This window comes from Phalacrocorax carbo, chromosome Z (assembly GCF_963921805.1).
Source record: "Phalacrocorax carbo chromosome Z, bPhaCar2.1, whole genome shotgun sequence".
Lineage (NCBI taxonomy): Eukaryota > Metazoa > Chordata > Aves > Suliformes > Phalacrocoracidae > Phalacrocorax > Phalacrocorax carbo.
In genome coordinates, this window is record NC_087548.1 from 43,588,925 (window position 1) to 43,615,972 (window position 27,048).

General features: G+C 41.7%; 1 protein-coding gene across 1 annotated transcript in view; it reads right to left on the reverse strand.

The window, feature by feature from the left end:
• FRMD3 (FERM domain containing 3) overlaps nucleotides 1-27,048 on the reverse strand; it is a 154,069-nt gene that overhangs the window by 57,834 nt on the left and 69,187 nt on the right. The window contains exons 3-4 of the mRNA XM_064437931.1: nucleotides 16,696-16,738; nucleotides 1,422-1,500 (exon numbers count right to left, since the gene is read on the reverse strand). Coding sequence (XP_064294001.1) covers nucleotides 1,422-1,500; nucleotides 16,696-16,738 — 122 coding nt within the window. The remainder of the gene's footprint in view (nucleotides 1-1,421; nucleotides 1,501-16,695; nucleotides 16,739-27,048) is intronic.

The following is a 27,048-nucleotide window of genomic DNA, read 5'->3' on the forward strand; positions in this document are numbered from 1 at the left end:
CTGAAAGCCTTTTATGATGGTGTGACTGGCTGGGTAGACAAAAGGAAAGAAGTGGATGTTGTTCACCTTGGTATCACCATAATACCCTCGTGGACCAGCTAAGGAAGTATGGGTTGGATGAGAGAACACTGCAGTGGATTGAGAACTGGCCAACAACAGAGCTCAGAGCGTTGTGATCAACAGGGCAGAGTCTAGTTGGAGGCCTGTCACTAGTGGTGTCCCCCAGGGTTCTGTGCTGGGTCCAGTCCTGTTCAACATATTCACCAATGTCCTGGATGATGGGACAGAGCGCACCCTCAGCAAGTTCGCTGATGATACCAAGCTGGGAGGAGTGGCTGATACACCAGAAGGCTGTGCTGCCATCCAACGAGACCTGGACAGGCTGGAGAGCTGGGCCGAGGGGAACCTCATGAAACTCAACAAGAGCAAGTGTAAGGTCCTGCACCTGGGGAGGAACCACCCCATGCACCAGTACAGGTTGGGGGCTGACCTGCTGGAAAGCAGCTCTGCTGAGAAAGACCTGGGAGTGCTGGTGGGCAGCAAGTTCACCATGAGCCAGCACTGTGCCCCTGTGGCCAAGGCAGCTAACGCTATCCTGGGGTGCACTAAAAGGAGGGTGGTCAAGGGAGGTTATCCTCCCCCTCTTCTCTGCCCTAGTGAGGCCACAACTGGAGTACTGTGTCCAGTTCTGGGCTCCCAGTTCAAGAAAGAACTACTGGACACAGTCCAGCAGAGAGCTACCAAGATGATCAGGGGGCTGGGGCATCTCTCTTCTGAAGAAAGGCTGAGAGACCTGGGTTTGTTCAGCCTGGAGAAGAGAAGACTGAGGGGGGATCTCTTCAATGCTTATAAATATCTGAAGGGTGGGTGTTGAGAGGAAGGGGCTGGGCTCTTTTCAGTGGTGCCCAACAGTAGGGCAAGGGGCAATGGGCTCAAGTTGGAACACAGGAAGTTCCACCTGAATATGAGGGGAAAACTCCTTTCCTGGCAGGGTGCCAGAGCAGTGGCACAGGCTGCCCAGGGAGGCTGTGGAGTCTCCTTCCCTGGAGACGTTCAAAACCCGCCTGGATGCGTTCCTGTGCCCCCTGCTCTAGGTGTGCCTGCTGAAGCAGGGGGGTTGGACAAGATGATCCGCAGAGGTCCCTTCCAACCCCTACCATTCTGTGATTCTGTGACTCTCTTTCTGAAAGTTCTTCAACAGCATCACTACTTCTCTGTACGTTATAGAAAAGTCCCCTTAAAATCCTTTTTAAGATCCACAGATATCACAATAAATAAAAAAGCTATTGATAGTGCAAATGTCTGTCCACTCTAGTATTCTAGCATAAATGGTGAGAACCCTACTCAATGCAACAAACTGTCTTATTTTGAACTTGTTAATGATGTACATCAAATGCACAGACAAACAAAGAAACAAATACCTGGTGAGCTCTTCTTTAATCTTCAAGGGTTCATGTGGGTAGAATTTCACTCTAAAGCACATGGTATATGGTGGGTGAGCTGAAACATTATAAAGAAAAAGTATGAGAACAGTAGCAAATAAACATTGCCTCAGCCCCTCCAAAGGAGTGGCCTCCAAGAGTCTCACAAAGTAACGTGTGTGATGGGTGGCTCTGAAGCACCAGGCATGGATTTAAACAAAAGGAATAAATATTATATATATACATATGAAAAGAACTTCTGACAAAGAAGGCCAAAACACGTGCAAAATACAGCTAACCTACGCAAATCAATTTATAAATGGTTTTGCACCTCAGAAGACTGATTGCTTGATCCAATAAGTGCAAATCACATTTGGGCTGCTCCTTTTTTTTTTTTTTTTTATTATAATTGATAAACAGGAAGCAATTGCATATCGTCACAATGAGATATAAAGGTGTTATGTAGATTTTTTATTCCTGATAATAATAATGCCTAGACTGCAAAATGGAATAAATAATTCATTAAATTTGATTAATGAAGCTAGAGACAACAGAATTGTTTCTACTTCCAGTATTTAGTAAGACTAAATTACCGATTCCTTAGCCATGATATCAATAGCAAAAATAAAGAAGGAAAGAAAATCACAGTAATGGGAATTATTTCAGTTCTGCAATCGGTGTCTCTCAGTTTTACATTAATGAACACCTGTTGTATCTTTGATAGCATTCAAGATATTATCGAATCCTAGGCCAGTGATCTTTCAGTGATTACAGGACGGACAGAAAGCAAATTGAAGACTATTATTCTAATCAAAGAGGCAGCTTGTGATAATCATGTTAGGATAAAAGATGTATAAAAACCAAGTAGAAGGCTTAAGAGTATCACATCAGGCACAATAAGCAGGTAGACAGAGCCCTCAGAGCTATCTGTAGCCAGGTAATGTTCATGTTTTAAATACCAGTGTGAAGTGAGACGGAAAATACCACATCTTCAAACGTAAATGATGTGGGGAAAAAACCCACCTATATTACTCAGGCCATGGTAATTGGCAGGCCTGCTGGTGACACTGAAAGAGAGCACAGGGATGAAGCAAGCACCAAGGCAGAACTGTTGTCCAAGCAGCACGAGCCTTGGCACAGTAAGCTGTGCAAGGGTCCTCTTTACCAAAACTTTACCAGCACAGCCATTTTCAGATGGACAGAAATAAGAGGAAAAGCTGAGGCTTCAAACAAAATGGGAATACGTGATCATTTGGGCGCGTCCTAAAGACGTCAGTGAAGAATTATAATCCTTTTATTAAAATATTTAATTCTGAAATTAACTTTCTGCATACATTTACAGTAGTATGCAACATTTATAGACCCTTACTTTTAACAAGTTGGGGTTTTGTGGTTTTGTTTTGTTTTGGTTTTTTAAAGGAAAGCACCCATGCAACTTTAATTCATAGTAAAGTGCAGATCTATAATATTCTAGTTAGTTTTAAAAGTCTCTTAGTTAATGTATACTCAATGCACACAACCAATCTAACATCTTGAATAGACAGTGCTTTTACAGGGGGGAAAAAATTGGCGGAAGAAAAGGGCAAAGAAAATCACAGAGAAAATGGAGGAAGAGAACAGGTGAAACAGACAATTACATTTTAATTGTTGTAATCTACAACAGTAATCACTAAGCTACCAGAACATTTGACTGTACTATCTCCTCAAGCTTACTAGCTCACTGGCTTGTATACACTGCATGTGGCAATTAGTTCAACAATCATAATACTCCTGAAGCTACTTTCACTGCAGTATTTACCTGCACTTTTCCAGAAACACATCTCTGAATACCACATAGTTCCATGTGATGTACAAAAGCAACAGAAAATAAAAATCCATTACAATTTTTATTATGGTTGGTATCTTTTGGAGTGTTCAACTGCTTTAAAGATGAAGGAATGTTTTCCCCTTTCAAGACCTCATGTTGCACTTCTTTTAAGTATGGTCAGCCTCAACAAAAACTGCCGATTTAACTCTTTTTTTACTTTTTAAAATAACTACTCATTTAAGACATGAGGAATGTCAGAAGAGATGGGGATGGGAATATGAAAAACACAGAAAAAAAAGAAAGTAAGGAAACTGTAACAAATAGAAACAAATGAGAGGACATGAAGAAAGGAAAACAAGCCTTAAGAGTTCTGTAGGGATGGTTTGAACATTCAAGCTAATAAAATCTGGACAACCCATCTGAAGGCAAGAGAAACACTCAGACTGCTTTCACTGGGCTTTGGCATCTTAGATGCGACTGCAGCATTGTCTTTCAGTGACTGGAAATAGGCTGCAAAGCAGACGACACTGTTATGTCTTCCCTGTCCTGCCATCCAAACTAGAACTTAAACTGAGTTCAATGTCCCGGAAAGGAAAATAACTATCCAGAAATGCGCTAAAGAGTCATGTTGCCTGGACAAAGCAAAAGATAATATAAGTCATCATAAATGGTTCTGTCTCTTCTCAACAGCCTTCTTTAAACTGTGCAAAGGAGAAAAACTTGAACTTTCAGAATAAGGTTCCACTTAAAAAAAACAAGTGATAGAAGAGCCAACCTGTATTAAACGAGCAAGAGCTCTTCCTCAGGAAAAAAAGACTTTTAAATATCCTGGCAGATTTAGAAATAGTTTGTGCTTGAAACAGGCATAAGAGCAGTTACTGCATGGTTCTGCAGGGCCCTAGCTAGTAAAAGCCTACTACAATACCCTAAAAACATACCAAAAAATACCCATAAATTTTACCCAAATTTTTGGCTGCCAATGAAACAACTGAAACTTTGGCTGTGGTAAAAAGCAAGAAAAAAATATACAAAAATTAAAGCAGAAGAGCCACACTCTGGTTGTATGTGGTAACTTCAGAAAAACAACAGCTGCCCTACACACAGAGTATCATAGCGAGGAATGGATGGCATACGCTGCACTGAAAAATAGCGCACATTCAGTTAATAGCAAAGGTTATAACAGGAAATGTTTTCCATATAGCAGGACAGTACATGAGAGAAGTATACACCAATGCTCAGAATACATGGGAGATTTAGCAAGGTAGTTTGAAGACTACTTTGAAGACATTTTCCTAAACTTGAGCTTCTGTAACAATATTGCTCCTCAGCAGTGGAGCAAGCAACACAAAACAAGGCTGCTGCAGCCTGCTAAACAGAGGTCCTTTCTCAGCAACACCTGCAAGAATAGCACAATCCCGACCTGCAATTTGAAACGTTATAAAGAATATGATCCCCTCCATCTAATTCACCTCTGGAGATGAGATAAGAAGGTACGCTGCAATTACAGAAGGAAACAGAATGCTCTTTTTCTGTAGCTCTTTCCCAGTTAGGAAACCAGCCACAGAAAATGAACACTTGAAAGGGGAACAGGAGAATGCCCACAGCTCTCCAGTTTACTCTCCATCTTAAAACGGATCATAAGTCTTATGTGATTCCAAAAACGCACTTGATGATGTGTAAACATTTAGTAAGGCCTTTGTCTTACAGATTTTACAGCAATGGAGAAACACATATGAGAACCTCATATTCTCTCATTCACTGTATTCTTGTAGTGGAAAACAAGACAGGCACTTAATTGTATCAGCTCAAGAGATGAGCCTGTCAAGCCAGTCAATTCCTCAAGTCCTTGAAAGCAAAATTACTTTCTACCACTTATTCACACATTAAAGTGGAAACATTAGCAACAAACCCTCCCAAAACAGAACTCAATTTGCAGAACATTTCTTCAGCACAAATCTAGCCTGAATATAATCAATTTTATAATAGCTATTAGCCTTTTCTTTCAGAGTGGTCCTTTATCTGTCAGATAAGGAGCAGCTGGTGTTGTGAAATGCCCAAGGCTTTGTTAGAATTTTCTACCATCACAGGCTTTGCTTTCTCACTAAAAAAGACTCACAATTACAATAATTTCAAAGGACTTTAGCATGGAGAATAGCACTGACTGCAAACTCCATTGCAATAGGGCTATATCCATTTGCCAGTTTATGTGCTAACAGCACATAAGAGATGAAGCCAAAAGAACAAATAAAATTATTCAAATGATATAAAATACTGAAACCAGTCATGATCTAGACCCTCATGAAGGAACTCGACACACAGTGTGGAAGGTTTCCAGGCAACTGATTGTATGTTTTTAAGGTTTATTTAACTAAGACAAACTATCCAAGTACAAGAAACAGTAAGGATCTGCTAGCTAAAAACCAAACCTCTAACACTCTGACAAGAACGAAGAGAAATACGGGAGCTGCACCCCTTGGCACAGATACCAATGTGTAAGAGACTGAGTCTCATGTGCATTCATTTTTATACAAAGACCACTGAATCACTCATCTTCTGTGTATGTGAAGAGTTTGTAGGGAATAATAAGCCTAAGAAAAACTATACATTCATATTACCATTTTCTTCATAGAAAGACAATCTGAAAAAAACAAGAAAAAATATTTATGTAAGAGAAAAAATTGGTTTTAGAAGCTGGAGAAAAATTTGAAAAGTTTTAGAAATGTGAACCAAAGAGGGAAAAGAACAGAACATTCTCAGCCGCCACTTTTGGGAAGGTTTCCTGTTTAAGAACCTACTTTTCATCCAGCACAAATACTAGCTTCTGTAATGAGCTGTACTGGCGGTGTGTTTTTTTGATTAAACACGGAGTGCAGATGGATACTGAAAGCCCAAAACAGATGTTTACATTATTTTCATAGGCCTGAAAATGCAACATTACAGAAAACTTCCTGCATCTCTCCTTGACTTTACATATTCATCTGAACTACACTATCCTACCAAAAGTTAGTGCTCATTTTAAATAAAAAGCAAAACCATTACACTCTAACAATCTTCATGTTCACTGATGCTGCAGAAGGATCTCTGGTGAACCCTAAAACATATGCTGTTCTTTCCATATTCCTCTTTGTGCTGGTTTCGGTTGAGAAAGAGATAATTCTCTTCACTTTAGCACCTGTAGTAGTCAGGGACCTTCCCAGCTTCCCACGCTCTGCCACGTGGGCAAGAGGCTGGGAGGGGCGGGGCCACAGCCAAGACAGCTGACCCTGACTGGCCAATGGGATGCTCACTCCATACCATGTGATGCCATGACCAGTACATTAACCGGGGCAGTTGATGGGGGCTGGGGTGGTGGTGGTCTGGGGGGTGAGTGGATGTGTCACCTGCAGTTTGTTTTGGCTGTTCATTCCCCCTTTCTTGGGTTCTGTGCCTCTCATTGTTGTCTTTTCCATTGCATCTTTTGTTGTTTTACTTTAATTACTAAACTGTTCTTATCCCAACCCACGAGTGTTACCCTTCTGATTTTCTTCCCCCATCCCACCAGTGGGGGAGTGAGCGAGCGACTGTGTGGGGCTGAGCTGCTGACTGAACCATAACAGTCTCTATTGGTGCCCAACGTGGAGCTCGAGGGTTCAAGATAATAACAGCTGCTGGTCACAGCATCATGTTCTCATTTTTGCAGTTCATGTCAAAGATTGATGTTGGTTTGTTTAGTCTGCTGTGTTCTGCTGTGATCAGTAATGTTTTGCCTACAAGATTTGTTATGCAGACACTGGTTTTCAGTTCTATCCAGTATTTGGGGTTTTTGCTGGAAATGTTACTGTACTTTGGATACCACCTTGTTGAGGTGATTAGCAATTATACCTCCTCCTCTGAGAGATTTTGTATGGAGAAAATACAGAATGGTGTCTTTGCAACTTTCTTCTATGATGTCTCTGCCTTTATTACAACAACCTTTTTGTATCTTAAACATCCTTAGACAGTTAAGTTATGCTTATTGTTAGTTTTTGGGCATGTTGTTTTGGTTTTGACTAAGGTTAGAAAGCAACTTAAGAATACCACCCAGAGATCTGCCCCAAGGCTTGATAGTTACGAGTGGCAGGGCATTTGGGATAGCATGGGCAAATACCTAGGGCAGTGGGCACCCCCAGTGTTTTGGAGTTTCACCCCTGAACAAGTGCAGAATCCTGAAACACTAGTAGAATATTTGGAGAAAGTATGTTGTTACGCTGGGAACTCCAGAGAGACACAGATCACTGCAATGTGCTGGGGCCTGGCCCATGCACACCGAGCCCTGCTCAACAGTATTCAGTGCCCCCAGGGGGAAGAGAATGTCTCTGGATTGAAATGCAAAGTGACAAACACTGCAGCCACTCAAACCCCCAGGACAAGCACTGTGGCTAGTCAAACCCCCACGATAAGTACTGGAGCTGACTCAGAGAATCAGCCCGTACCAGTATCAGTTGCCTCCATACACAAGAAGAAATATTGGAAGCGGATGTCAAGTCGTTTAGACAGGGATGATGAACAAGCAGGGCCATCATGAGGAGATGAGGAGGAAGAAGTCATAAATGAAATAGAGAGACCACCCAACCCTGACCTTGAGTGAGTAGTGAGATATGTGTAAAGATTTCAGCCCTCGTATAGGTGCGCACATTGTCACCTGGCTGCTCCGATGCTGGGATAACGGGGCAGTAGCCTGGAGTTAGAGGGAAAAGAAGCCAAACAACTGGGATCCCTTTCTGGGGAAGGGGGCCTTGACAAAGCAATTGGAAAAAGAACACAAGCCCTAAGCAGCTGGAGGTGACTCCTGCCTGGAGTGAAGGAAAGGTATCCCTTTAAAGAAGATGTTACATATCACCCAGGAGAATGGACAACCATGGAGAAAGGTATCCAGTATCTAAAGAAATTAGCTGTGCTTGAGGTGATTTATGGTGACCTGGACCATCAACAGTCATCCAAAGATCCAGATGAAGCCGAGTGCATACAACCCACGTGGCAGAAGTTTGTACGGAGCGCACCATCCTCATATACAAACTCATTGGCAGTAATGTCCTGGAGAGGGGACGAGGCACCAATGGTAGTGGAGGTGAGTGATAGACTCTGGGATTACAAAGCGAATCTCTCTTCCTCGCTGGTCTTTGCTGTGGAGAAACTATCCTGAGAGGTCCAGCAACTCAAAGAAGATGTGTCCTACTCCCCACTGGTACTGACCAGTATCTCAGCTGTTAGGAATAAGCATCGTTTTGCTCAAAGGAGAGGATACACACCACAGGCCACCCTATGGTTCTACCTGTGTGACCACGGAGACTACATGAGGAGGTGGGATGGCAAGCCTACCCCGACCTTAAGCCCGACCCCGGGCTTACTGGACTGTGTGGATCCGATGGCCTGACACATCTGACCCACAGTAGTACAAAGCTTTACTGGACACTGGTGCACAGTGCACCTTAATGCCATCAAACTATATAGGGGCAGAACCCATCAGCACTGCTGGAGTGACAGGGGGATCCCAAGAGCTAACTGTATTGGAGGCCGAAGCGAGCCTAACTGGCAATGAGTGGCAGAAGCACCCCATTGTGACTGGCCCAGAGGCTCCGTGCATCCTTGGCATAGACTATCTCAGGAGAGGGTATCTTAAGGACCCAAAAGGGTACAGGTGGGCTTTTGGTGTAGCTGCCTTGGAGACGGAGGAAATTAAACAGCTGTCCACCTTGCCTGGCCTCTCAAAGGACCCTTCTGTTGTGGGGTTGCTGAAGGTCAAACAACAACAGGTGCCAATCACCACCACAACAGTGCACCGGTGGCAATATTGCACCAACCAAGACTCTCTGATCCCCATCCATGAGCTCATTCGTCGACTGAAGAGCCAAGGAGTGATCAGTAAGACCCACTCACCCCTTAACAGTCCCATATGGCCAGCGCTGAAATCTAACAGAGAGTGGAGGCTAACAGTAGTCTATTGTAGCCTGAACGAAGCCACTCCACTGTTGAGCGCTGCTGTGCCAGACATGCCAGAACTTCAGTATGAACTGGAGTCAAAGGCAGCCAAGTGGTATGCCACAATCGGTATCGCTAATGCATTCTTCTCAATCCCTCTGGCAGCAGAGTGTGGGCCACAGTTTGCTTTCACTTGGAGGGGTGTCCAGCACACCTGGAATCGACTGCCCCAGGGGTGGAAACACAGTCCTACCATTTGCCATGGACTGATCCATAATGCACTGGAACAGGGAGAAGCTCCGGAACACCTTCAGTACATTGATGACATCATCACGTGGGGCAGCACAGCGGAAGAAGGGTTTGAGAAAGGGAAGAAAATAGCCCAAATCCTTCTGAAGGCTGGTTTTGCCATAAAACAAAGTGAAGTTAAGGGACCCGCACAAGAGATCCAGTTCTTAGGAATCAAATGGCAAGATGGACGTCATCAGATCCCAATGGATGTGATCAACAAAATAGCAGCCATGTCTCCACCAAGTAGCCAAAAGGAAATAGATGCTTTTTTGTGGGTTTTGGGGGAATGCATATTCCAAATTACAGTCTGGCTGTAAGCCCTCTCTATCAAGTTACCTGGAAGAAGAATGATTTCAAATGCGGCCCTGAACAACAACAAGCCTTTGAACAGATTAAACAGGAGATAGTTCATGCAGTAGCCCTTGGGCCAGTCTGGGCAGTACAAGATGTAAAAAATGTGCTCTACACCACAGCTGGGGAGAATGGCCCTACCTGGAGCCTCTGGCAGAAAGCACATGGGGAGACCCGAGGCCGACCCCTAGGGTTTTGAAGTCAGGGATACAGAGGGTCCGAAGCCTGCTAAACTCCAAATGAAAAAGAGAGATTGGCAGCATATGAAGGGGTTTGAGCTGCTTCAGAAGTGGCTGGTACTGAAGCACAGCTGCTCCTGGCACCTCGACGGCCAGTGCTGGGCTGGATGTTCAAAGGAAACATCCCCTCTACACACCATGCAACTGATGCTACATGGAGTAAATGGGATGCACTGATCACCCAGCGGGCTCAAATAGGAAACCCCAGTCACCCAGGAATCTTGGAAGTGATCGGGGACTGGCCAGAAGGCAAAGATTTTGGATTATCACCAGAGGAGGTGACACGTGCTGAAGAAGCCCCACTGTATAACAAACTGCCAGAAGATGAGAAGCAGTATGCCCTGTTCGCTGATGGGTCCTGTCGTCTTGTGGGAAAGCACCGGAGATGGAAGGCTGCTGTATGGAGTCCTACACGACACGCAGCAGAAACTGCTGAAGGAGAAGGTGAATCGAGCCAGTTTGCAGAGGTAAAGGCCATCCAGCTGGCCTTAGACATTGCTGAACGGGAAAAGTGGCCAGTGCTCTATCTCTACACTGACTCCTGGATGGTGGCAAATGACCTGTGGAGTGGTTACAGCAGTGGAAGCAAAGCAACTGGTAGCGCAGAGGCAAACCCATCTGGGCTGTCACATTGTGGTAAGTTACTGCTGCCCGGGTAGAGAACCTGGTTGTAAAGGTACATCATGTGGATGCTCATGACCCCAAGAGTCGGGCCACTGAAGAACATCGGAACAACCAGCAGGTAGATCAGGCTGCCAAGATTGAAGTGGCTGAGGTGGATCTGGACTGGCAACATAAGGGTGAACTATTTCTAGCTCGGTGGGCCCATGACATCTCAGGCCATCAAGGGAGAGATGCAACATACAGATGGGGTCGTGATTGAGGGGTGAACTGGACCATGGACGCTATTGCACAGGCTATCCACGAATGTGAAACGTGCGCTGCAATCAAGCAAGAGAAGTGGGTAAAGCCTCTGTGGTAGGGGGGACGATGGCTGAAGTATAAATATGGGGAGGCCTGGCAAATTTACTATATCACACTCCCACAGACCCGCCAAGGCAAGCACCACGTGCTTACAATGGTAGAAGCAACGACTGGCTGGCTGGAAACATATCCCGTGCCCCACGCTACTGCCCGGAACACTATCCTGGGCCTGGAAAAACAAGTCCTGTGGTGTCATGGCACCCCAGAGAGAATTGAGTCAGACAACAGGACTCATTTCCAAAATAGCCTTATAGACACCTGGGCCAAAGAGCATGGCATTGAGTGGGTGTATCACATCCCCTATCACACACCAGCCTCTGGGACAATTGAACGGGACAATGGACTGTTAAAAACTACGCTGAGAGCAATGGGGGGTGGGGCATTCAGGCACTGGGATACACATTTAGCAAAAGCCACCTGCTTAGTCAACACGAGGGGATCTGCCAATCGAGCTGGCCCTGCCCAGTCAGAAATCCTACATACTGTGGAAGGGGATAGAGTCCCTGTAGTGCACGCAAAAAGTATGCTGGGGAAAACAGTCTGGGTTCTTCCTGCATCAGGCAAAGGCAAACCCATTCGTGGGATGGCTTTTGCTAGAGGACCTGGATGCACTTGGTGGGTGATGCGGGAGGATGGAGAAGTCCGATGTGTGCCTCAAGGGGATTTGATTTTGGGCAAAAACAGCCAGTGAACTGAATGGCATAATGCAAACTGCTATGTAATATTGTATATCATCTCTTCTGAGGTTGCTATATGGCATATCAATTATATCATAGCACATATCTCCCAATCCATGGAAGATGAACTTTGATGAAACAAGCAAAGTGCAGCAGTGATGGAACGGTGACTGACTTGGTACGCAGCTACTCAACACCACACACACCATCTCTCCCACCCTGAAAGATTGATACAATAGATGGAGATCAGAGTCATGGACTGGGTGAACTCAATGGACATTTTTATGGACATTTTACAGGGAAGGCCTATAAACTAAGGGAATGATGTCTGTGTATTATGTCAAAGGATGGGAAGGGGAGGGGTGGTGGTTGGTAAGGTTGTATTGGATGGTATGGGACCTGGGCATGATGTAAATGGTATGGAATAAGGGGTGGAGAATGTGCTGGGTTTGGCTGAGAAAGAGATAATTCTCTTCACTTTAGCACCTGTAGCAGTCAGGGACCTTCCCAGCCTCCCATGCTCTGCCACGTTGGCAGGAGGCTGGGAGGGGCGGGGCCACAGCCAAGACAGCTGACCCCGACTGGCCAATGGGATGCTCACTCCATACCATGTGATGCCATGACCAGTACATTAACCGGGGCAGTTGGCACATGGGGGGCAGTTGCGCCTCGGCAACTGGCGGCGTTGGGTCAGCGGGCAGTGAGCGGCCGTGTCATGTGTGGCCAGTTTTGGTGGTTCATTCCCCCTTCCCCAGGTTTTGTGCCCCTCTCATTGTTTTCCTTTCCATTGCATTATTGTTGCTGTTAACATTTTAATTATTAAATTGTTCTTATCTCAACCCATGAGCGTTACCCTTCAGATTCTCTCCCCCATCCCGCCAGTGGAGGAGTGAGCGAGCGACTGTGTGGGGCTGAGTTGCCAGCTAAACCACAACAGTCTTCCCTTACCAAATGAATCAGCTGTTTATCCATAGCACCTGCTGAGCATATTTAAGACAGAACACTGCTCAAGTGCCTTTATTTTATGCATTAGAGATACCTGATCTAGCAGAAATCTCAAATTGTGGGGTCGTCCTCATTGCACTCAATTAGTTATGGGACAACACATGGCAAGGTGGATTTTCCTCAACCAGTTATAATAATGTTTTAAAGCATGTTATTAAATCTTCATGAGGATCATAGGTAAACATACAGCATTCAAATTAGTGCCTGAGGAATCACAAACTTCCTGTTTCATTGTGCATGGATTTATGAACCTCATATTTGATTAAACTCGCTTTCAGATTTGTACTGAGAGACAAACAGATGGCAAGTTTGTTGAGATTTAAGAATCTTTAGAAAGTTTTGCACCACCCATATCTGCATCTAGGTTCTTGTTTCCACTGATTCATTCCACGTCCTTTCACATTTTATGACAGCATTAGATATTAAGGAAATTAACTTAACAAATTCCCATGGCCTGACACAGGATAACATCCATTTTGCATTACTCTCTCAGATCATCTGAGGTGTGATTCTGCAAGAAAAGCATGTAAATTTTGGACTCCTGCATATCAGAGCAACAGAACTGATGCTATTCCACTGTCATAAAGAACAAAACCCATATAGTTGGATATTTCCCACAAAGCAGGTTACAGGATAGCTGCATACTTATTGTACAGAATAACATTTAAAATTAATGACAAAAAGAGAGAGGAAAAGTACAAGGGAAAACTCTGTTCTTTACTTAAACATTAGTGCTGACGTGACAAGTAAGATTTACACCAAAACATTCCTAGACAGAATATAAGTTAAAAACTGTAAGCTGGCCAAACTGAGAGGAACTTTAGAGAATAAGTGTACTCAAAAATATGCAAAAGAACAGAAAAAATGGTTTTAAAAGGTCTTTATCTAGAATGACAAAGATGCAGCTACCTTAGGCAACCTTCCAGAGAGTTTTTCAACACACTGGCTCCAACCAGTACAAATAAGGCTGGCAGAGGTTCAGGACATTTTTCAAGCAACTAAAATTTCCCCTCTCAGGCAAAATTAGTGGTAAAAATGGTTGAGGCACAGACCTAGACTTTACACATCATGTTATGACAGAAATGTTTCAGTGAAGGTAGAAAATCCAAAGGTAGATGGCGAGACAGAAAGAGGCCATGCATTCATTCTTCCTGTGTTGCACTAGGACACATTTAAATATGGTTTCATATGTGATAAGACAAAATATAGGATATTTTGGAAGATCCCTTCTATCATATCCCAGTATTACTAAACATGAACTTAAAGCAATCTTTTTAAAGCTACAGAAATTAAAATGGTAATGCATCACACAAGAACCTGTGCAGACTTCAGAGCCTCAAACATACAACATTCTATCCCACCAACAGAGATGTATAGCTGCCAAATTGTGATTTCTGTACAGCCCGACTATATAGAGGGATTATGCCTGAACCTACTGAAATTTGTATTAGAATAGTACTCCCAGTCATTTGTTTTCTGCTCTGAATATCTGTCAATACTGAGCTGTATGAATAAATATGCGAAAAACTTGTCACTGTGCTGGGGGAAAATGAAGTTCCCTGTAAACAGTAGCTGAGATGAAGCATGAAGCTTTTTTCAAATTTTGCTGCATGTATACAAGTGCTCTGTAATCCTACATAAATCTAAGCATTCAACTGAATTTAGAACATTTTAAATCATTAGTACTAAAACAACCTAATCTTGCATCAGAGGAAATGAAAGGTCATTCTTACAAAACCGATCATTTCACTATTTTCTGAATTCCTTAATGACAAAAAAAAGGAAACCTCTAATGCAGTCACTGTAAACAGCTGTCTGCCACCATTTCTCCCAGAAGTCATATATCTAATGTATGTTCTATTAACCAGTCACTTCAGTGCTTCAGTTTTTACACTTTCTACCTGCTACTCATTTCAGTCCTTACTTGCGTCACCTGAGACTGCGGTGCTTTTCAAATGAATATCAGTAATTTCTTCTTCTGAGTCTAAACCTTTCCACAGTAAATTGAATATTTTTAGACAAAATATAAATTAACCTTGCATGTCTTTAGAAATTGTTTAGTGTTCTACATTTATATAGCATATTTTTAGAAAAATAAATCAAGAGGTTCCTGATGTGAAATGCTTGCAAAAACATCCTTGAAACCTGTGGGAGTAAAAGATATATTTATGCATAATCTACATGGATTCTACACATGCATATAATATATACATCTCTCCTCTGTTTTTTAATAAAAGGGTTATTGTAGCAACTGAAGGCCTTCATCTAATACAAAAGCTAAAGTCACACTACTATTAAATTGAAGTTGCTCAAGAAAAGCCAATCACATAGTTCAATACTTCTGTGTCCTAAATCTATAGCTGAAAACAAAATACCTTTCTTAGCATCTCATTCTTTTTTGCTGTTTTTGTTGAGACCTTTTCATCATGATAAATAACCTCACACTAGCTGCGTTTTATTTTGCTTTTTTCCTATGCATTCATTTTTCAGTCTTCAGAGTTTTGATTAGGATTCTACCACAAAAGTCACACAAGTCCTCTGATGACACCACCACATCACTGCATCTATGGAATTTATGGAGTACCATCGATCACATCTAGACAACGTCTATATGCAGATAGAGTTGTTTTAAATAAATCAAAACACTCTCAGTGCATCTGTTGGCAGAGTTCCTGAATATGTTGCTATGCAAAGTGCAGCAAGAAGCATGAGCCCTTACACTTTGTTGGGTGAAAGCAGTGATACAAATGCACATTAGAGGATACTTTGAGAAAACCCTGTTCTTCTTTTGATAACACACTGGAAGGAAGAGATGAAAGATAGTTTGTAATTATTACAGTCCCTCTTTTCTTCCTTCACTAGCACTGCAGAGGAGCACAGCTTAGTTTTAGCATGACATTCTTGAAGTTATTTTTTACGAGCTAACACTTCAGCTACCTAAACACTAAACAGTTCACACTGAATACGATAGGTATGTGTGTGCATGCTTATATACACACCTGTGCCTACATTGCAATATATACTATTGCTGCATTAATGGAAGAATTTCTTGAAGCATTCCATGATGTCCAGCCAACACCCAGGATTAACTGTTTTTACGTATTAGACAATCTCTTAAGCCTCATCACATTTTAAACCAAATACATTACCTCCCTCACAAAAAAAACCACCTTATGCTTAAAACAGAAAACAACTGCATACAAAGGGTATGTGAGTAAAATTCTCCTTCACTTCAAAAACTAAGTAGACAACAGCTTTTATTAAAAAGACACAACTCCCAATGACCTAAATGAAGACTCCAGAACTGCCAAATAAACACTCTCTTCCACTGCTAGATATAAACTTCTGAGTACCAAAGCAGTTCTGTTTCCTGATAAAGCCTTCACAGTTGGCCCATTTCATGAAAAGGATGAGTCAGACTGTAACTTTTCAAAAAGATAATTAAAATAATACATTCCTATTTCAAGGAGTCTTTTTTGAATAACGATTGTAATTTTCCACTTGCCTGTGGCAGGAGCTCACCACTTAACCCATAGCATTTGAGTTTGCTGGACCGTAACAATGTTCTCAAACCAATGCTCTGCACTGTCAGGAAGCAGGGGGAAGGGGAAAGAAAGCAAACTGGTCAGACCCAGAAGCAGAGTGCCACACTCCATAGTTTATTGCCATCTCGCAGTGGCTGACTGCATCTGACTGAAAATGAGAGTCAGAACATACAGGTCTTCCCACCAGACCTGCCACCCGACACACTGGCCAGCTGGCCTCTGGCTCTACCCTTGAGCAGTAAGGGAAAGCTCTTGATGTGCAGAGCACTGAGAGGCAGTGAAATGATGGTATCATGGAGTTTTTAGGAGTCCAGATAGGATATGAAGAGCTTATTTGCACCAGAAAACAAATGAAGCATATTCTAAATTACTGCATGGAAGCACAGGAAAACCTTTGGGCATTTCAAAAGCAGTTTAAAACAAGCACTCAACACTTACATTTCATTTGCTTGAAGATGGACTTGTTGGGCTCAAGCCAGTGCTGGAAAGGCAAGGCAGAGAGCAGAGGTTAATATGGATCAGAGCAGACAACAACATCCTTTTAGTTGTATGTGGTACCAAAAACAGGAATTGGGATTCTTGTTTCACTGAGGCATACATAAACTGGAAAAAGCACCTCCATACTGTTATAATACTGGAATTGCACTGTAGAAGTATACTTGATGTTACCACTGCTTATAAGATGTAGTTGAGACAAAAATAAGACAAATATTTCAAAGACAAATTTAAAGAAGACAGGCTGTAGTGATTAGTTTACAGCAGACATTTCAGCCTGACACTTTCAGCCAATTTCTTCCAGAAGAATGGTCATATTGGACAGTAGGACAGACTATTAAGAAATGTTAATGTCATCTGTTCACTAATGCTGTCTTCTACAGTCCTTATAATTAAAGTACGTGTAAATACTGTATTCTCTGCCAGCACCCTCAGAACACAAGGTATTGTTCTTTTCTATCAGAAACTAAAAATCTGAAGGGAAAGAGTGTAGTTTTCCATGAAGTGTTTATACTATGGCCAGCCAATGCACAACACAGAGGTATGGATGCCTACCAGTTGGTATATAACTTTCCAGGGAAAGACTAAATGTCAGGAAAACTTTGGGTTTTTGTTCTCCTGGAAAATAAATTCAGCTGCTTCTGTGACAAAAAGCTAGGCTAACACTTTAGTTAAGACCCTTAGCACATCCCCTGCTAACACTGGCTGAACTGTTCAGGATGATGTTTTGATTGACAAAGGAACATGCTGATATTTGAGTGCCACTTCTGACCACATCCAACAGCATTTGTACTAGGATTTTTCCTGTAAGCAAAAAATCACCACACTAAAATGAGATTTGTGCTGCAGAAGCAGCTGGTCAAAAAGCACAGTATTCAGCTTTAATAAGCATAATCAACACTGTAAGGCCTTGCACTAAGGGGTTTCATTTTTAACCCTTTTCATTGTAGCCCTAAAACCCTACTGTCTACTGCAAAAAGAAAACCTAGCATTTTTTAAAACCATGTGTAATACTTAAAATATCCTACCCCAGCTACTATTTTTCCTCATAACTTAAGAGAAATTATACTACAGAGAAAGGGCGAGGGAAGAGATTTTGTAGGAATTGGTAACAGGTGACAGAAAATTATTATTATAAAAATCATGACATCTCAAGAATTCAGTCAAAATCATTGGTAACTCTTAGCTTTCTGGAACGTAACTTCTGACAAAATTAGTAGCTTGGAAAGAACAACGTTCAAATACCTGCAGCCTACACGCTATGGCTGCTCAGCGACTCTTGCATATAGTTTACAGCAATATTGGAGATAAACACTACTGTGTATTTCTGTTTCACAGAATCACAGAATGGTAGGGGTTGGAAGGGACCTCTGCGGATCATCTTGTCCAACCCCCCTGCTTCAGCAGGGACACAGGAACGTGTCCAGGTGGGTTTTGAATGTCTCCAGGGAAGGAGACTCCACAGCCTCCCTGGGCAGCCTGTGCCACTGCTCTGGCACCCTGCCAGGAAAGGAGTTTTCCCCTCATATTCAGGTGGAACTTCCTGTGTTCCAACTTGAGCCCATTGCCCCTTGCCCTACTGTTGGGCACCACTGAAAAGAGCCCAGCCCCTTCCTCTCAACACCCACCCTTCAGATATTTATAAGCATTGAAGAGATCCCCCCTCAGTCTTCTCTTCTCCAGGCTGAACAAACCCAGGTCTCTCAGCCTTTCTTCAGAAGAGAGATGCCCCAGCCCCCTGATCATCTTGGTAGCTCTCTGCTGGACTGTGTCCAGTAGTTCTTTCTTGAACTGGGAGCCCAGAACTGGACACAGTACTCCAGTTGTGGCCTCACTAGGGCAGAGAAGAGGGGGAGGATAACCTCCCTTGACCACCCTCCTTTTAGTGCACCCCAGGATAGCGTTAGCTGCCTTGGCCACAGGGGCACAGTGCTGGCTCATGGTGAACTTGCTGCCCACCAGCACTCCCAGGTCTTTCTCAGCAGAGCTGCTTTCCAGCAGGTCAGCCCCCAACCTGTACTGGTGCATGGGGTGGTTCCTCCCAGGGTTTGAAGCTCCCTTATCACTGAGAGGCTGATATGGAACTCTGGTACGCAAAAAAACAAATAAAACAAAAACCCAACAACTCCAAACAACAACAACAACAAAAACAATCCTATACCATTTCTTTTCCTCTTCCATCTACCCAGTAACTCTCCTTTTTGGGGAAAAGAAGAAAGAAACAGAACTGAGAAATCAATGACTGTTTAACCAGCTTACCAGAAATATGCAGCCCATTTTGTGCTTTTTTAGATCCTACAGATACATTATTTATACATCTTGCTCTTAATAATGGGGGGTGAGGGTTGTTCAAAAAAAGGTAAGGCAATTTAAGAAATTTGATACAGTATTTTATAGACACAAAATCCAGAATGAATTCACAGATAGGAAACCAGGCAAGACACACAAATATCCAAGTTTACTTTCCTAAACCTCTCCATACTCTCACATCAACCCCACCAGGATCTAGGCAGTCCTAGCTGAAGATTCAGACAGCAAGAAGGAAATTCCACAGTGAGCCCTGCTGTACTGTTCCCAGGAAACTGAGAGTTAAGGGGTGTATCGCTATTTTCATCTAGCAGGAACACAACACATTTTGATATTTCTTTTTGGAAGGCCATGCTGAATTATTAGGACAGACTAGGTCTGCATTTACAGCTGTTTAAAAAAGTCAATTACCTATTCTAACAAAAAGTCAGAGGTAAAAAAAGCCAATCTGCAAATACAAAACCCTCATAATTCACCATATGAATAATGAAAAAGGGGAAATATGGATAAAATTGCTCATGCAGTGCACCAAACCCCAGGAACGCAGATATAGCTAACATGTCCAAAAGCAAATGTTTCACTAAGACCTAACTTTCATGGGCTAGAAATGGATTGAAAAGACACTGAGCAATTAATAATCAGTCTAGACTTTCACTTGGAGGTCAAAGAACTGACAGGCAGTGTTTAGAAGCTCAGATTTCTGTGGTGACCTTCTGTTGGTGAAATATTGCAAGTGTGTAGGCAATTCAGCTGAATCTTCCAGAAAACTGAACAGTTACCTTATAATTTGTGGAGATTTTTGAAGACACAGCAATTAGCTTAATGCTCTGTGAGTGTCAGGGGAGATAAACACCTAGTCATTGCTAGCATGAAAATATGAAAATAGCCACTCCTATATTTGTTTGCGTATTTCAATTGAGTTTTAGGAAAGATTTTCCCCTGAGTACTTATCTTCCAGCCTTAGAGCACTGTCTATTAATAATTAATAACTGTGCCTCATCTCTGCTGTAGAGTATTCATGCTATATTTATTCCAAGATTAATTAGCTGTTATAGCTAGGACCAGATTAAGGTTCCTATAAATCCATCGAAGGGTTTCTGCAGAAATTTTCAACTGAAAAGCATCTGGCTTTGCAAAATACTTCTTTCATGTATCAAGCTTTTTATAAAATAATTTTGCTTACAAATAAAAAAAATCCTCAGATGAAAGGAAAAGATAACATTTCAAGTTAGCTCATCGGGCCAAATTATAAAAGCTTTTTAAATCTTCAACTGCAAAAAATTTTCATTACTACTGTATGCCACACTGCCTTGCAGGAACAGACCATAGGTGTTTCCAATTCTTTCTTGTAAGGCTAACACCTCATAAGACAAATAAACAGACAAACAAAACAAACATGTCAAACATAAACTTGGAACCAGAGACATGAATCTTTAATTTCTCTCCTTGCAGTAAAATGCACAAACTAGGGAGAGAAAAAAACCCCAACAATCTTACACACTTTCAGTTTTGCCTCATGTATTTCACTGTCCTCCGTAAAGGTTGCTTTAATTGGATGATGGCCTACACCCTCCAACCAGCTTGGCTTATATTTGATAGTACTTAATGATCATCAGAAATCATTCCTGCAGAGGCTAAGCCTCCCATTTCCTTGATGTCATGTTAGCAACATGGTTGTTGCCCAATGGAGAAGACACTGATCCTAATCCAGCTAGCACCTATTACCAAGGAGCCTGTGAAGAGATTCACGTTCAACATTATCAATTTCTAATCTCTCCCACTGAAAGAGTTTTGGGTAGCAGCTGGGTATCTAGATAGTCAGGCTGACATCCTCACAGAAGTGGAACGCAGAGAGAAAGATATGTAAGAAATCTTGAAGGTCAGTCATGGGATAGCTACTGAGTCTTGGTGCTTCAAGTACCAGTAGCGAGTAAGCGAACTATTATGGATATAATTTTGGTCCTGGGATCCTAAAATATGCTCAGAATTGCCTTCTGACTAAGGTTTCATTGTGACTGCATGCTGTGCTTCAGACTAGTGCAATTTTTACTTTTTAAATACAGCCCTCACCTCTGATCAGCCTTTAAGTGGCACTGAGTAGTCATTAGCGAGGCCAGGTGTGTTCTTGCTTACCCACAAATGCTGAGCAGCTGATGTGCTACCAGCTTCCACAGCAAAAGTTCAGGATGAGCAAGGACACCACGCAAGGGTAAAACCATCATTCTAGAAAGTCAATTTAACTCCACAAATGCTGACGTGCTTTTAGTAAAGACACTTCTGCCAACAACCTGGTTCAAACTAAGTCATTACCTGAGAAGCTCAGACAGGATGGAGCTTGATCTCACTATAGCACAGGGTTAAGGGTTTTAGGGTAAAAAGTGGGGAGGAAAGAGGACACAATGTCCCACATCTATTCTCACAGCCTTTGTAAGGGGCCAGGTGTCATTAAAATCCCCACACTGTTCTTCTTCTACATTGCAACAGCCACTCTACAGTACAAAGGTGTGTGCTCCAACCTCTTCTTCCTATGGACTCCTGCACAAGACTGGCATAAACCAAAGCCCACCTTCTAAAAAACTACCCTCCCAAAAGCAGGTGCTTGGGACCTGACCAACCAGAAGTCCAACAAGTTCAGTGAAAAGTCTCTCCCCTCCTCCAATGCAAGAGGCTTTTGATTTAGTCCTTGAGTTTGCAAGAAGGGCAGTAATGAAGGGGCAAAAGTGGCCAAATGCTGTGAATATTTAAATCCCCCTCAGCAAGCAATACTCAGTCAAGTGCTCAGATGTGCATACAGTAAAACAGAAACAGAAGAACCTGCAGATGTCACAAGAATATTCTAGCCAGGCAGGGACTGGATTTGAAAACTTTGTTTAATGGACAGAGGAGAGCAGAAGACTGGAGATACGCACTGAAACACTGCTAGAAAAGTAATAAAATTCATTTTAGTTAAACCTCAACCCTATACTAATATTGAAAATTAATACCCAACCTTTTCCTTGAACAAAAATCAAAATCAATTTGCTTTAGCCTCAAGGCAGTAACTTGCACCAGGTCACCACCTGCCAGAAGTCTGACAAAAAAAATGGTAACAGTATCCAAAGCTAATGGCAGCTCGGATAAGGGAATTAATTGGGTGCCTGCTCTATACCAGCACAGCAGATGCCAAATGAGCCAGGGCACCCTGCAGATCTCCTTCTTCACTCCCCGAGGCTGACACCATTTTTTTCATGCCTTCAAGAACCTTTATACCAAGAATATCAATGTTGTTCTGTTGCAGCAAAGGAGCTGTTCCTCTGTACTGTTCCCAAAATCAGGGCATCGGCTCTGGCTAATGGTATGCTAAGCAGAAAGAAACAACATACATCGCTATCACAAAAAATTAATCTCATCCAGAAATACTACCATATAATGGAACAGAATCACCTCTTCTATGATTCTGAACTGGAATTTACTAAAGAAAATTCCAAATTGTCACTCTGTTATTCCTATTACATTAAAATATTCAGAGAAACTCCAACGCTGTAAGTTGAGAGTAGCTCAACCAATCCATAACCTCTACCTCAGCTGAACATCTGGCCATAACATCTGCATATATTGATGCATGTGTGAGCCACCATGTGCTTACAGCCAACAGGTTCACAATTGATGAAAAACCATCTTTATTTTCATTAAAATAGCATGCAGAATGATCTGGTTTACAAGGTTACTAATCTTCACACAAGGTATTTCAGTTAGTAGTGTTACTACTGGATTAAGTGTATATTTATATTCACACTACTTCTCATTTGTGACAAGATTTTGCTATAGTACCTACCTGATACAGTTACAGCTGTTGTGACTAAAACTTGTTGCTTTAGGGGAGTCAGAAAGGCTTCAAGACAAGAAGTGCTTAAACAAAAATTTACAGCGACAACATTTGACCTCAGAAAAGCAGAAGTACAGAACCATAAAGGCAAGGACCTGCGAAGCAAACGCTAAACCAGAACAGACCATCCCTCAAGGACAGTATATAAGTGATCTCAGAACTGAGTTTGCATGAAAGCAAAAGTTAACTAGTGGACACAGTGAGGAAGAGATATCCTTCATCCAGAGACCCCTGATGACCACCTAGAGACACCAACAGGCATGCGCAAAGGACATTAGCATATGATAATGAGTTCTCAGAAAATTAATGAACATGTATATCTTTTCTTAGGAAAACTAATTAATATGTATGTAAAGCTTGTGTAAGTTATGCAACTAACCCTGTGCAGGCACGCACATTAGGGTGGGTGATCCCCTGTGTGTCCAGCTTTGCCATAAAGAATACCTGCTTAATAGTCTTTCAGACTATTGGGTCCTGATTTTGGCTTTTCATGGCATCACACCTCTACTGGTAAAAGCAAGTACCCATTTAACTCAGCATTTTGTCCCTGAAAATGGCCTGAAGCAAACACTTAGAAAAAAAAAGGGTCTTTTTCTACCAGCCTCCATTACAATTTACTTCTAAGCCTTTATATACTTTCACCAATTTGTCTAAACACTTACTTTTAACACATTTTTTATGTATTTTGACAGCTGTAACAATGAATTTTATGACTAGGTATTATATTTTTAAAACTATTTCTCTATACCAATTGCTTTATAATTTCCTTAAGTGCATTTTAGTTCTAAGAATCACAGGGCAATCTTTCCTTGGTCACCATCTGCAAGCCATTTTGCATCCTATTGTTCTCTCTCATTCTCTCTTGCTCATTCTGTTGCTCTCTCCTCCTAGCTGAATTATTCTAGGCTAATCCATATCTCTCTGTATGAAATCCATTCCTACTTGGTATCATTCTCATGGTCTTCTTTCTTTGTTAATTTTCTAGTTCTACTGTATTTTTTTTTTTAAACAGCATGACCTGAACTGCACACACCAAGCAGGGTCACAGCAAGACTTTGTGCAAAAGGACATAATTTTTGCGATAACTCTGTCCAGGACGAGAAATTCATATGCATGGAGAAGCATTGAAATTTTAATTAACCTATGGCTCAGTCACTCTGGTGTTCAAACTGTAATGCTCCTGCTCCACCCCTTCAAAGAGACTGGAGGGCTCCCAGATAGCTCTTTACATAGCTGTATGGAGCCTTACAAGTCATTACAGAAAGACATAGCTTTGTTAAACTGAGGTTGCAAATTATCTGTTGTCTCTTTCTGCCAACCTTCACATAAGACTAAGTGCATATTTTTAAGAACATGTATTAAATAGCTGTGGTTGCTAAAGCAGAGATCAGCTGCACCCAAGACTTGCTGACCCTTTCAAAAGGTCTCTCTGATGAGGCATTGCTGCACATTTTGCGTACATGTCCCATTAAAAAAAGAACTGCTACTTCATGATTAAGACGTTCATTACTCACTAGACAACAGGCTCCAATTTCCTTCACTAGTAAAGACCGGGAAAATGCTGAACAACTTAGGTTATAGGATTAAACAAATACTCTGTCCAGGTCCATTGGAAATTATGTACTCTAAAATAGAAATGGGACCCTTCAGCTGCCTTACTAACCATACAAACATGTAGTCTGACAAAAAACTACCTGTGTGTAGAGATGCTACCAGTTTTCAGTGTATCTAAGCTTGAAAGCAAAACAAGAGTTGTATCTGCAATGTTTTTTAGGGAGAGACTGGCAGGAACCAGCAAATCTGTTGCGCACAATTCTTTCTAACGATGCACAGACCTGGGCTCTGTGGTCTGGGGAAGGCAGAAAATCCCACTGTACTCACAGCCACCATTCAAGATTGGCTGCATAGTGGGAGTGTGTTCATAGAGCAGCTTCACTGATTCAAAAGCTTTGTTTTCGTACTGACAGGCATACATGCACAGAGCTAAAACCGCTGCACTGCTGTGCTGCTTCCAGACAACCCTGCAGCACATCCAAATGGCAAAGCTCCTTAATGCTTCAGGGTGATCACAATCTCAAACATTTCTACAGTGACTGGTGAGACTTCACAGTTGCTTTAGGGTCCTACAAAGCCTTTTATAACACCTAACAATTCCAACCTTCCCCATGGGTAGCTCCAAGGTATTTCTGCCTAAATATCACTTCATACTTTCACATTCAAAAACATAATCACAGGCATGTGCTCAAATCCACGCACTGGGGTGAAAAAAAAAGGAAACTTAAGTATTTTCAACTTTAAATCACTGCTCAGATGCCCTTCTGAGGGAACTTAAAGAATAAATTTCACCTCACTACCATGTTCCTTCAGCCCAGTCCTCCATTGCCCTCAATACCTCTCCAGTGAGAGATGCTGAACAGTAGCTGCATTATTTCATCCTATTCCCATCTCCTGCCAGCCCCAACACACAAAAAAGGTGCTCAGTCAACCCAGGGGAAGGAAGGAGTATACATTTAACATACTTGAAAAACAACCTATTAAATTAACAGCTTTTTCCAACCTGTTTTCCCATATTTCAAAATTTTGCTCCAACCTAAGATAATTAGCTCTGTTATCTACATTTTTCACATAGTCAGAAGTTCTGAATGTTCTAAAAATAAATACTGAAACATTTCATTTGAAACATCTAAAATACTGAAACATTTCATTTTTAAAATCTCAAACTCAGTCAAGTGTTTCAACAATCCTAAGTCAAAATGCTACATTCTGGTAGCATACTCTGAAAGAAGACATTTAGGATGAATTAAAGCTGGTATTTTTGCCTGCTTGAGCTCCCTCAATAGATTACAAAACAAAAAGACTGCAAATTAGCTTTTGGAGCAGCTCTGCAAACTTCACACAAAAAATTACATAAAAATAAAAAGGAGGCCAGCACCACTGGCAAGCAGGAGTAAGCAGGAGTAATTCTGCATAATATTTATATATTTTATATACATATATATGTATGCGTGTGTTCACTACATACTAATATACTATTATGCCATATAGCTTAACTATTCAAAGCACCAATCAAGAATAAATCACTAAAATCCAGAATTAAATGCATGATTTTTCCAGTTTCATTTGGAACCACAGATATAGCCCTTTTTGTGCAAAGACCGAAACTATGCAGTGGAATATAAACCACAACAGAGGCATTCAACACTTCCAAGAAAATGGGCAAAGCAACATGAATTGTACATTACCTGCATCAGAATCAATAATGTCTCCTAAAAAAAAGTTATGCTTTCTTGTTTCAGCTTTTACTACATATTCTTTGCAGGAAACTTCAGAAGATGGTGTCTAGTCTCTGTCAATGTTTAATATAAGCCCCTTCCATAAAATCATAGATATGTCTCTTAAAATTCATTACAAATCCAGTTTAAAAATTTGCCCATTGCCTCCATTATAGCTGTTCCAGATGCTGCAGTCCTCATTGGCTTAATTAAGAAACCACCTCTGTTGCTTAAACTTTCTCTTTCCTTCTACTTTACGCTCTGATAAACTTATAACCGTATCCACTTATCCTTTGTTTTGTTGCACTAAATGGGTTATGCTCTTCTTAATATCATCTCAAAAACAAGCTCTCCATTCTCTTTATCTTTCTAATACTCCTTCTCCTGACTCAGCTAAATTGATCTTTCTTAAATGCAGACATCTAGATGAGAGTAGCTGAGGTCTCACTAGGGTGTAATGACATTAATACTTTCCTGAAAATACAATCCTAAGGGCCAAACGAAGCACTGCCTTTTATCATAGCCACATCATGCCAGTGACTTATTGCCAAAACCAGACTAGGCAATATTCATTTTATTCATTGACCCGCATCTCTCTATTTGCGTACGGGTCACTGAAGTACATTGTCACCCACATTGTTGAACTGGTTTAGGATGAATTATCACTTCCCTTCAAAGCAATTGTTCTCAGTCAAATCACCAGATTTAACTTTAGAAAGAAGCTCTTAATTAATTCCACCTATAGATCTCTACTGAGCTACTGTTTCTGTTGTGTAATACACCTAACCTTCACATAAGAATGTACTGGAGAAAATGTCTCTCCCTTTTTCCTTCGTGGGACCTACAAGAATT